This window comes from Physella acuta, unplaced genomic scaffold, assembly GCF_028476545.2.
Source record: "Physella acuta isolate Inbredline_101_S28 unplaced genomic scaffold, ASM2847654v3 ptg000046l, whole genome shotgun sequence".
Classification (NCBI taxonomy): Eukaryota; Metazoa; Mollusca; class Gastropoda; family Physidae; genus Physella; species Physella acuta.
In genome coordinates, this window is record NW_026731566.1 from 138334 (window position 1) to 150677 (window position 12344).

Below are 12344 nucleotides of genomic sequence, written 5' to 3' on the forward strand. Positions count from 1 at the left end.
TATTTATCCATTACAAAATTGCAAGTACTGCTTGATTTAGTTACTTTGAATTAGTGGTTTGGGTTGATCTTTGCTTAAACACATGAAGGTGTCTGAATCAATCCTTACTTAGGGCATAGTTTAAGAAATGTCAATTCTTAATTTCTTTGGTTATATTTCATGTATGTAGGTTAGTTTAAACTTGTGATCTTATCTACTATCACCCAAGGTTTATAGAGCCTAAAATAAATACTTTTAAACAGTCTGACATTCCATACTTGTTAGCAAATCTATGCTGATTTTATCAATTAATAGAATAGAACCTTTAGTACCTGATGTAGACTTGTATTACAAGTGTGTTTTAAGCTTGTACAAATATTTAACTTCTGCAGTTTAAATCAAAATAATGTGAATAACTGATAATTTAAAAAATAAATATTAGCATCAAACATGTTTTTTTTTCCAAATATTAGATTAACTAGCAATTGCACACATGCTGGACATGATTCTATGATCTAAAGATTTAAATTTAACATTTTAGTGGGACTTTCCTTGTTCTTCATAAAGGGTAAAATTGATTAAAGTAAAAATTTATTTGAAGATAACAAAACAAAAACATTTATTAATAATTCTGTTTATTACTTATAGGTATAAAAATGATGTGCTGTTTTGAAAAATGAGACAAATTTAAAACTATAAAAAGCATGACATTCCTTAGCTCATAGTGAATTAAGTTAAAGAAAAACTTCAATTGTCAGTCACATGTATAAACAAATATTTTGTTTACTTAAATTAAAAAATGATTTCAATCAGTCCTGATAGAATTAGCTTATGACAGCTTACCTGAAAGTCTCGTGTTCAGATTCAGTCTGTAAAATGTCCACCCAGCTCTGATGGGTATCTGACTCACATTAGGGAAACAAAGTCCATATGCCATGGTAGTATAAATTGAACTCTACTTAATCGGCCCCATGTGTCTTGGGTACAGTGGGGATTATAGATGACTATGATATATTAAAGTATGTGGAAAAGTTTTATACAGCTAGAACTTTGAATATTGAACTGTACTAATTAACAGCTGTATTAAACGACTTTATAAAGATTTGATATTTTTGAAAAGCTAAAACAAATTATAAATGCTATACTGAAAACTAAAAAAAAAAATTTTTTTTCTTGATATCCTGGTATGCCATTTTTAGCAGTTAATTAAATATTAATAAACAATTTTTAACAAAAATGCCAATTAGATTAAGTCCATTGTTGCAGAAATTTTGGCTAGAATTATTTGATTATAAAATCAATAGCAGTTACAGGTTCCAGTGTGGCTTGCATTCACTCCACTAGAGCAAAATAATTACATTTAAATTTTTGTCAATGGGAAACAAACTAAATTTTGAACATTGAGGAATTGGGTGCAAAAAAGTCAGGTGACAGTTACATGGTTTAAAATAGTTTGGAAGATGAAAACAATATTTTGTGTAAAAAGGGACACAATTAAAACTGTCTTCAAGGGAGGTAACCCAGATTATAGAAATAAATATTTAAAAGTGCATAAATTCTGCCTGTGCATACACTCAACAGTGGAAAACAGAACTGAATCAACAAATAATTACAAATAAATTGTTAAAAATTACTCCTTAACAAATCTTTTTTTTTTAAACTACAAGAAATTACAAAGGTGGAATGGTGTTTAACAAATTGTAAGCAACAAGTAATACTGATACTTTTCCATTGAACAATTGATGTATGAAAAAAGCATAAACATTGTGTGGTCCTCCTAGTTGATCAGCCTCTTAACCTATAGTTTTTTTTATTAAGTTGTCCTCATCTTGTTAAAAATTTTTTCACACTTTAGTGATGTTAGCATGGGACGGAGTGGTCTAGCGGTGGAGATCTGGACTGCTAACCCGTAAGTCTCGAGTTCAAATACGGATTCAAGTCAGTAGACCGTCCCTGAGTCCACCCAACTCTGATGGGTACCTAACTCACGTTAGGGAAAGTAAAGGCGGCTGGGCATAGTGCTGACCACACTATCTCTTCATATTCCGAGGTCACAGAAACAAGTGAACTCTACTTCACTTGCCCCGTAGACCATCAGGTTTGAAAGGGAAACAAGGCAAGTGATGTTAGCTCTCTGTTGCTTAAATTAGAGTTCCTAATCATTGCTCAAAAAAGTTGCAGAATTATTAAATTTAATTTTTAAAATCAATAACTTGACATTTACAATATTTTTTTTTTTAAAACGCCATCAACAGTTAAGTGATGTAAAAAAAAATTGATTCTTTTTGTTAACTATGCCCGCATATTTGGTAAATGCTCTTTCAGCTTTGATTGGCTGTTCTAACTTTGGAGGACCAGAGACAAGACAGTAAAAATAAATTTGGACTGAAATTTCAAACAAATTACCACATACCACACTGAAGCATAAGTGTTAATGAAATTGATAAACATCTTAAAATATGTTCTTAGTCTTAAAACTGCATCATACAAAAAAAAATGTTATTGGAATGGTAATATGTGAAAAGAAATATTGGTTGGTTTTTGTGAGCAACCAAGAATCTCAAGAAAATAAACTTATTAAATAAACAACAATAATTTAGGCACATATTTTTGAAAGCTATTGATACAATTTTTAGAGAAAAAAATTAGTTAACATGATATAACATAAATTCAAAGTAAAATGTTATAAAATTTTACAAATTAACATGGGAAAGTGATTAGAAACTGGCAGATTTGTTCTATGGTAAAAAAAAATATCAGTCAAGTTGGAGCCTGAGCCAACTAAATATTTTTAGCAGGGAGGTAGCCTAAAGTAAATGGTTAGGTTTGGTTAGGCTAAAGTGTCACACCTCATGGCACATAGGCAGCTGACCAGAACTCTCCAGGCGCCTCTGTCCTGGGCTTGTCTCTCCTACTGTCCCCAGGGGAAGTCCAATCTTTTTGGTGTCTTTCAGATCTTCCTTAGTCTGCTTCCTTTCCTTTTGCCTTGTGAATTCCAGGTGAGTGTGTGGATAATATGTCTCCATTTTCTCTGGAGAATCTCTTCTTCAGATGGCAATTAGTTTGTTTCGTTTGCTATTGTACCTCATTACTGATGGAGTATTTGAAGAGAAAACTGGGAAAATCCTTATCAAGCCATGATGCTACTCAATTCAGAGCCTGGAACTTACACATTTAATTTTTAAAAAGATGACCTGACTCTCCACATACCCATATTAAAAATAATGAAGCACCATATTCCTCCCACAATAGACACACCAATGTCACTTAATATAAAATAAAATTCATTTTAGTTAGTTTTTTTCCACTTTGGTACTTGATTGAATGTTAAAGCAACACAAAGAGATGATTTAAACAAAGCTAAGTCTTGCTTTAAAACATAATAATTAATGTACCAAATTGATTACATTAATTACATCACAAATCAGGCAAGTGTTCACATTCCGTCTCAGAATACAGTTGCTCTACTGAAGATTTATACACACTTTTTTAAATTTTTTATTTATAAGGCTTTCAGAAAATCCCAGAAACAATTACCAGGTTTTCATTGTTTTTTGGTGCACTAAGCACAGATCCATTTTCCTGGATGGCTGGATCATGAGGAAAACAGAATCCATTTTAAACTTCAGAATGGAATCCGCTTTCCTTATCTTCAGACGTCTTAGCAGAAGATAGAGAATCCTGATTTGGGTCATGGCCATCTTGACCTTGATCCGTATTGTTCCCAGGCTCCTGGAAGCTGCTATAGCTGGGCGTGGCTTGTGCGTGGGGTCTGTCGCATGGAGCGGCGTGGATGGAACTCCCTGGTACTACAGAGGGCGTGGTATTAAAATATTTCTCAAAACTGAGCCGTGGCGGGAGATCTGGACAATGCCCATCCTGGTCTCGGTCAAGCCTGGTGTAAGACTGAAAGTCTGGGTAAACGCTGTGGTACTGGTGGTACAAATTTTGTAGAGCGTAGTCTCCGGTTTTGTTCCTGAGGAGCAGGAACCCCTCGTGTTTGGGAGAGAGGCTGTGGCGCTTGATGACGGGTGGATGTGGAGAGGCAGCATCGTCCAGCTGGAACTGGGTCAGCTCCACGACAGAGTTGCTCTTGCTGATGTAGCTGTGGGAGGCTATCGACTCCTGGAACAGCCGCAGCTGGACGCTCTTGTCCACGGCTGCGTAGCTGTGGAAGAATTTTTTATCAAGAGATTTCCCCCTCTGGGATTTACACGAGCTTTTGTTCTGCTTCCTTGAGCAGCGGTGGGTCGAGTCATCACCGCCCTCCACCACGCTGCAACCATTAGGAAGGGAGATGATAATCTTGGGCTGCGTGTCTTTATGATGGTGACGGCAGTGATGTTTCCTTGAGTGCTTGCTTCTCCTTCTATGCCCTGATGTGCATGTTTTATTAGACTGGGGATTCCCTTGAAGATCTGAGTTGGAATTGTTTTCCTTTTCAATCATTACTTTACTGTCGATATTATTAAGAACCGTTTGTGATTCTTCATGTGTGTCAGCTTCACGGGGAGAGTGCACACTAGCTTTCACTATAGTTTTTGAAACATTAGAAACCTTAGCCGTGCTTGATTCTACATTGTTTTGTTTCGTCAGTCTTCTAACTCTTGAATTATCCACCTGATTATTAAGTTCTGTATTGATACCATTTTTCCGAAGTCCTGCGCCTTCCTTGTGGAAATATTGAATTTCATCATCAAGATCTTCAATTTCCTTCCCGTTGATAGTAATTCTCGTGATGGGTATTTTCGGTTGTTCCACAGCTTTTTTTTCTAAATATTCATCAAAGAATACTTGAACATCCTCGCTAGACACAGATTCTGCTGTGTTCTCGTTTAGCTTGCTTGTAAAAATATTCTCCTCATTGATAACACTCACGTGTGATTTATTGTCAGTACTCGTCTCATTTGTTTTCACCAACTTGCTTTTTTTGTGAGGTTTGTTTCTTCTATTCTCCTTCTTACTAACTGGACTTGATGCGATCACTATTTCACCGTTTGTTTCTTTAGTATGCTGGACAACTGAATCCCCCATATCCTGACCACCGTGTCTCACACAGCAAGGTGAGCGGCTGTTCCCGCTGCAGATGGATACAGCGGCTGCGTGCTGTTTTGACCCAGATTCCTCGTTGTCTAGTTCAGGCTCAACAAATGTTTCCGACGTCCTAGGCATTGTGTCAGATCCACTGTGTGAGTAGAAATCTTGGTGCAGTATAATCTGGAAGGACAATGTAAGACAAATGTCTTCATTTGTGGCAATGTGAGATAAATGTCTTCATTTGTGGCAATGTAAGACAAATGGCTTCACTTGTGGCAATGTAAGACAAATGTCTTCATTTGTGGCAATGTAAGACAAATGGCTTCACTTGTGGCAATGTAAGACAAATGTCTTCACTTGTGACAATGTAAGACAAATGTCTTCGCTTGTGGCAATGTAAGACAAATGTCTTCATTTGTGGCAATGTAAGACAAATGTCTTCACTTGTGACAATGTAAGACAAATGTCTTCACTTGTGGCAATGTAAGACAAATGTCTTCACTTGTGGCAATGTAAGACAAATGTCTTCACTTGTGACAATGTAAGACAAATGTCTTCACTTGTGGCAATGTGAGACAAATGTCTTCACTTGTGGCAATGTAAGACAAATGTCTTCACTTGTGGCAATGTAAGACAAATGTCTTCACTTGTGGCAATGTAAGACAAATGTCTTCACTTGTGGCAATGTGAGACAAATGTCTTCATTTGTGGCAATGTAAGACAAATGTCTTCACTTGTGGCAATGTGAGATAAATGTCGTCATTTGTGGCAATGTAAGACAAATGTCTTCACTTGTGGCAATGTAAGACAAATGTCTTCACTTGTGGCAATGTAAGACATATGTCTTCACTTGTGACAATGTAACACAAATGTCTTCACTTGTGGCAATGTAAGACAAATGTCTTCACTTGTGACAATGTAAGACAAATGTCTTCACTTGTGGCAATGTAAGACAAATGTCTTCACTTGTGACAATGTAAGACAAATGTCTTCACTTGTGGCAATGTAAGACAAATGTCTTCACTTGTGACAATGTAAGACAAATGTCTTCACTTGTGGCAATGTAAGACTAATGCCTTCACATGTGAATATATTTATCTGACAAATACATTTTGAATAAAAAAGAAAGTGTGGTGTGTGTGTGTATGTATATATGCATACACACAAAAAGTTGGATTGAGTTATACAAAAATATTAAGTTTTTAAAAAAGGCAGAGAAAAAAATGTCCCCAAAGCACCAGACATTTAACCACCCGCCACCAAAATAGCCCTCTCTCCTCCACTTATGCCTTCACCACCAGAGTCATCCTTCTCTTAGACCCACCACCACTCCCCCCCCCCCCATAATTTAAGTCAATATGTTACAACTTTAGATTTTTCCTCCATGATTTTTCCACACCTTACATCTAACATATCCCGATGATTTAAACACCAAGCACTTACCTGAGCCTCATCTATCATACTCTCCTTACACCTGCTTACATCCCCATTCTTCACGTAGTAGTCGTCCTCCACACCTGAACACGGCCTGTACTTGTAAGCGTAACCGTTGTGACTGATGACTGCTCGTGACTGGCAGTTTCTACCTGGGTAGGTGCTGACATATTTCTCACATTTCATGGATTCTTTCCTGATGTCTTTGTTGTTGCCAGAACTTATCTAAGAAATGAAAGAATAAAAACTTGTGCTTTTTTCTTATTTAATCTAAGAAAGTTAATAAAACAAACTAGTGCTATTTTCTTATTTAATCTAAGAAATGAAAGGAAAAAAAACAGTGCTAATTTCTTATTTAATCTAAGAAAGTTAATAAAACAAACTAGTGCTATTTTCTTATTTAATCTAAGAAATGAAAGGAAAAAAAGTGCTATTTTCTTATTTAATCTAAGAAAGTTAATAAAACAAACTAGTGCTATTTTCTTATTTAATCTAAGAAATGAAAGGAAAAAAAGTGCTATTTTCTTATTTAATCTAAGAAAGTTAATAAAACAAACTAGTGCTATTTTCTTATTTAATCTAAGAAATGAAAGAAATCAATCAAATTAGTGCTATTATTTCTGAATCCAAGAAAGAAAAGAATGTAATAAAACTATATTTCTTTTTTCTGTTTGGATATAAGGAGTTAAAAAAACAATTAAACTAGTGCTATTTTCATATTGAATCTAAAAAAGAATAGAATGCAAACTAGTTTTTTTCTTAGAGAATCTAAGAGGCAATAAAACAATCAAACTAGTGCTATTTCCTAGAGAATCTAAGAGGCAACAAAACAATCAAACTAGTGATATTTTTATACTGCATTAAAAAAAGAAAATAATCAAACAAGTGCTACTTTCATATCCCATCTAAGAAAGGAAATGAAACTATATAATACAAAGCTGACTTACCTCTGAGTTGTAGTTGACCAGTCCATAGCTGTTCCCCCCAGAGGAGATATTCTGGCTGTTATTGGACTTGCCCTCCCCCATCAGGCTGTGTAGAGCTGAAGGTCTGCGCTGGTGTTTCCATGACAACGATACATGGCGCTGACTGGCCTGCACAGGTCAGGAAAAAACTCAGCTCAAACAGAGGTTCTCAAAGTGTACATTGTAGAACCTAAATTACAAAGCTCCCCCAAACAGTGTATTATGTGGAACATTATGTAGAAAGGTACCCCAAGCAGTAGTGGACTAACAAGTGTATCATGTGGAATTTTCTTTAGATAACATAAACATAACCTTATGGCAATGAAATAGTCAAAGTACTTACAACTGTTAATGCTGTAAGCAAGTGGTATTACAGCTATATGTAATATTTCTTAGATAAGATGTTTTAAGTCAATTCAAAATACCTGTCATAGTTTATAACTTTTCTTGTAACATTATAGGCATTGTTTTATTTTTACCATAGGGGGTTTCCATAGGAAAGGTCTCGTTTTTTTTTATGATGTGCGACTACTTGTTGTGACAATTATTGCCTGTATCGTCTTCTTATAGTAACATGTTCTCATCCCCCATTTTAGACAGCCTTTAATATTCTAGTAGATACCTGTGAGAAATGCCTGGCTATTGAGGAATCTTCAAGTCGTCGACACAGCAAAACACAATCTTTTTTAAACTGCTTGGTGAAGAAGGCGTAGAGAAATGGGTTGGCACAGCTGTTCAGGGGCAGGATGAAGATGGTCAGCACCTATAAGCACATCAGTGACCATTTTAGGAGTTGATATCATTTATTGCTACAACTACAATGGTAAAAAATACATAGCACACCTCACAACATTTTGATCAATACAAAATACAAACTAAACAGCTGCATTTATTGCCTGCGAAACTCAAAATGATTTTTTAAAGAGTAGGTCTCTTATTTAAATTTAAATTCCATCTGATAACTTGAATAAAATAAATATGTAAATCAAAGTCCAATTATTTAAATGAGAATACAAGCTTATTTTAATTTTAATCCATTTAAAAAAATAATTAAAATTTGATTGTGAATGTGATCAAATGTATTGTAAATAAAATTCCATTAAATATATATTTTAAACTGGCCTTTATTATTAAATATAAATAATATAATAAATAATATATTTATTTGGCTAACATTAAATTACAAAAAATAATTATAGGTTTTAGAAATATTTTTAAATTTTTAGCTTTTTTATATAATTAATTAAAAATGAACCATTAGAAACTCCTAGTTACCTTAGCCTCGTTCAAGTGAATTAAGTTTTTGCCAAAAGCTGCTGCCAGAGAGAGGAAAGCAATTGGCGCCCAGCACAGAAAATCTGAAACATTACAAGTTTATGTGGAAATATGATGTTTAAATGTTTAAACAAAATTTTTCCCGTAGACTTTCTTACAAAATACTGCCTTAAAAATTAAAATTTTCCAACATTCCTAAAAATTCTTAAAAATTATGGACTACAACTAACAATTAGACATTTCAGAAATTCAAAATAAACCATGACCAAGCAATCAGCTAACATAGATCAACTCTTTGTTTCAATTTTCAGACTTTAGACCCTAAAACCAGACATCCCTTTTAGTGAAGTTTGTGTACCTGTAAAGACAAGTAAAGCCATTCTTTTAGCCACCCTAGTGTCATTTGAGTTCCAGGCTTGAGAATCCCTGATGCTGATGTACATGATAAGGTAACAGCTCAGGATGATGAAAAACGAGATGCCATTGAACACCATTATGAAGCAGACATAACCTAGACACACAAAAAAGGGAATTAGTTTTCAATTAAACTATATTAAAACTGCTACTAAATTCTAACAATGCATAAGTCATTAAAATAATAAATAACTCAATTTACCAAAATGTATGAAAACTAAAGGAACAAAAACATTTTTAAAAGCAAATCATAATTAAAATTATAACTTTCAATTAAAAAAACCTACTAGTAGTTTACTGTTTGTTAGCATTCTATAAACATTATCAAGAGTATAAACTGAGCCAGTGAAAATTGATTATTGCATTGATCTAATGGACATCAGTTAAGATTTTGTAAAGGGTTAATTAACTAATTAACAGGTGTATTTCCATGAGCATCCAACATGAGTTTCTTGCCAAACTTAATCTCTTCAACACAGACCTTTTAGATGGCTGATGAGTGAATGATGAAATAATTGACAAACTACCAAATGCATTATATTATAAATATTGTAGAGAAATCACCCAAAACAAAATATAAAAAAAATTATTTTGCTCTCACTTTTGGAGATGACATCTTCTATTTCAAAGGGCAAGCAGACGGCAAACTTCCTGTAGTCACTGATTCCAAACAGAGGCAAAAGTGCCAGCCCAAAGCTCCATATCCACCCTCCCAGCATGATGCAGCCTATAATACAAAACAAATAATTAAATGACCAATTTGTTTCATTAATGTTAGTTGTAGTTTTGTGATGGTTAATATCTGAAGTTATGGTCACACACAAAACAACAGGTAATTGCAGTATTTTACATTTTTTAAATGCATTTATACACCATAATTTTTAAATGTCACAATGTTTTTAATTGACAACATTATATTAATTTTCTATAATTTGGCCAGTAAAACTGGGTTGCTTCTGGCAGAGTTTACACAATCTTAGAGATAAGTTTGTTCTTATGAAATTCCCATTACAAGATCTAACAACTGTCAACATAAACCAGCCGAGATTAGCTGATTCCATAATATAATGTAATTTAATGAGTGTCAAGATTAAATGACAATCAAAATTTGATGATGACTAAAAGAACATGATAAAACATAAATGTAACATCAGCTGACCATCAATTCTTGATTACCATAAGGATTAGCTGACCATCTATCTTTAATTACCATAAGGATTAGCTGACCATCTATCTTTGATTACCATAAGGATTAGCTGACCATCTATCTTTGATTACCATAAGGATTAGCTGACCATCTATCTTTGATTACCATAAGGATTAGCTGACCATCTATCTTTGATTACCATAAGGATTAGTTAACCATTCAGATTTGGAAGATTTGAAAGATGAGCTTGCCATTAAAACTTGATAGATTAAATGACACACAAGATTGGATGATTTTAAATAAGAGACTGCCATTAAAATTTGAGAATGACTTGGCACCAAACCTACCAGCATGCTTCAGTGAAAGCCTTTTGTTGAGCTGCATGGCGTGGGTGATGGCGTAGAACCTCTCCAGCGTGATGACGGTCAGTGTGAAGACACTGAGCTCACTGGACAAAACACCCAGCACCCCCGCCACCAGACACCCTGCACTCATCTGCCACTGGATGCCGTACTTTTTAAACTGACCTGTAGGAGATTTTTAATGTTATTTTTGTAAGGAAATTATAGGGTGAAACTTACATCTTGTAATTTATATATAGGGTGGAAATAAATACCAATTGATTTACGTCTTTACTTCAATTTTGACCCCCACCCCTCAAATTGTCATAAAAATCAAACAACCACATAAATAATTCTACAAAATACCCCCCCTTCCAAATTCTAATAAAAGTTAATAATATATTTAATTAGTACATAGTTTTGTCTTCTGCATTTTTTCTCATTTGCTGCAGCATTATATGTTTACCAAAATTTTTAATTTTTTTTTTTCTATGCCCACTGGGCTCACATGATGAAGAAGAGGAGAAGTCAATATAAAAATTATCCAACAATGTAGATACAAGACACAAGACAAAACATAAGAACAAATTACAAACCAAATATGCAGCTTAATCAAGAAGAAATTAGCAGGAGCTCATAAAGAAAATCAAGATATATGTGCATCGTACAGTGAGCCCTTTTGCAAATGATAACTCATTTTCCCCTAACCCTTAGCTCTTGGCTATTGATTGAAACATGTTTTGTATAATGTGTACAGATAAACTATTATCATATTCTGAAACTGAATGAGAGTAGTCTCCTCTTACCTAGAGTTGAAGCATCAATAATGGCAAGAATCCCCAGATAAACACCCATGAAAAAGTCAGCCATGGCTAAATTACAAATCAGGAACCTGGGGACGTCCATCTTGGATCTGCTGGTGACAGACACAAAGAACACCACACCATTGCCCAGCAGTGCCAACATGAAGACAAACCAGACACCACATCTGAGAGACCACCACCCAAACAGGTCATCACAGGGCATGAAGGGTCCTGGGGGAGAAAAAAAAAGTATCAAGCAACAGTTAGTTAAAACCACAAGATCAATTAATTTTGAAATACAAATTGGGAATAAATTAAATAAATACCAACTTTTAACAAAGAAACATTTTAAAATTGCATGCTAGTTCTAAAATGCTAATTGGGAATAGATAAATAAATATGTTAACAAATGAGAAGATATTAAATCGCTTCTATCAGTAATATCAGTAGTAAATGCGATTAAATAACAATAGGTAAAAATGATATTATGAGTAATAAATAATTTAATATGGAAATAATAATGAATAATCAATTAGTAATAATATTAATATTATGATAATTAAAAATTTAATACCAAAGGTTTAAAATAGTGTAATATTAGTAGTATTAAAAAAACAATAAAAAGACACATTGGTAATAAATTTTACTAATTCTAATTGCAAATGAATGTTGAGGTTATTTTAGCCAAATGAATATAAATTTTCAACTTAATAAGTCAAAATTTTGAATCTGCACAATAACAATGATCAAGTGCATGTCATAAAAGAATAAAATGTAACGCAAAGGATGAATGCCTAGAAGAGAAAATGCAGAAATTTGGCTGTGCAAAAAGAAAAACACATGAATCATCCACAAATTGTTTACAGCTAACAACACTAACAGGTAATTACATTTTTATAAAATTATTATCTTTTTTCTTTCTTTTAAAACAGGTCTTTTTAAAAATAAC

At 33.9% G+C, this 12344-nt stretch overlaps 1 protein-coding gene across 3 annotated transcripts in view; it reads right to left on the reverse strand.

The window, feature by feature from the left end:
- Positions 1 to 616: 616 nt before the first annotated feature.
- LOC131944404 (uncharacterized) overlaps positions 617 to 12344 on the reverse strand; it is a 168141-nt gene continuing 156413 nt past the window's right edge. For all 3 annotated transcript variants that reach the window (XM_059305009.1, XM_059304993.1, XM_059305000.1), the window contains 9 exons: positions 11399 to 11626; positions 10599 to 10778; positions 9706 to 9831; positions 9049 to 9201; positions 8691 to 8773; positions 8038 to 8178; positions 7398 to 7544; positions 6460 to 6675; positions 617 to 5196 (listed from right to left, as the gene is read on the reverse strand). In XM_059305009.1, the coding sequence (XP_059160992.1) occupies positions 3598 to 5196; positions 6460 to 6675; positions 7398 to 7544; positions 8038 to 8178; positions 8691 to 8773; positions 9049 to 9201; positions 9706 to 9831; positions 10599 to 10778; positions 11399 to 11626 (2873 nt within the window). In that variant the 3' untranslated portion in view covers positions 617 to 3597. The remainder of the gene's footprint in view (positions 5197 to 6459; positions 6676 to 7397; positions 7545 to 8037; positions 8179 to 8690; positions 8774 to 9048; positions 9202 to 9705; positions 9832 to 10598; positions 10779 to 11398; positions 11627 to 12344) is intronic.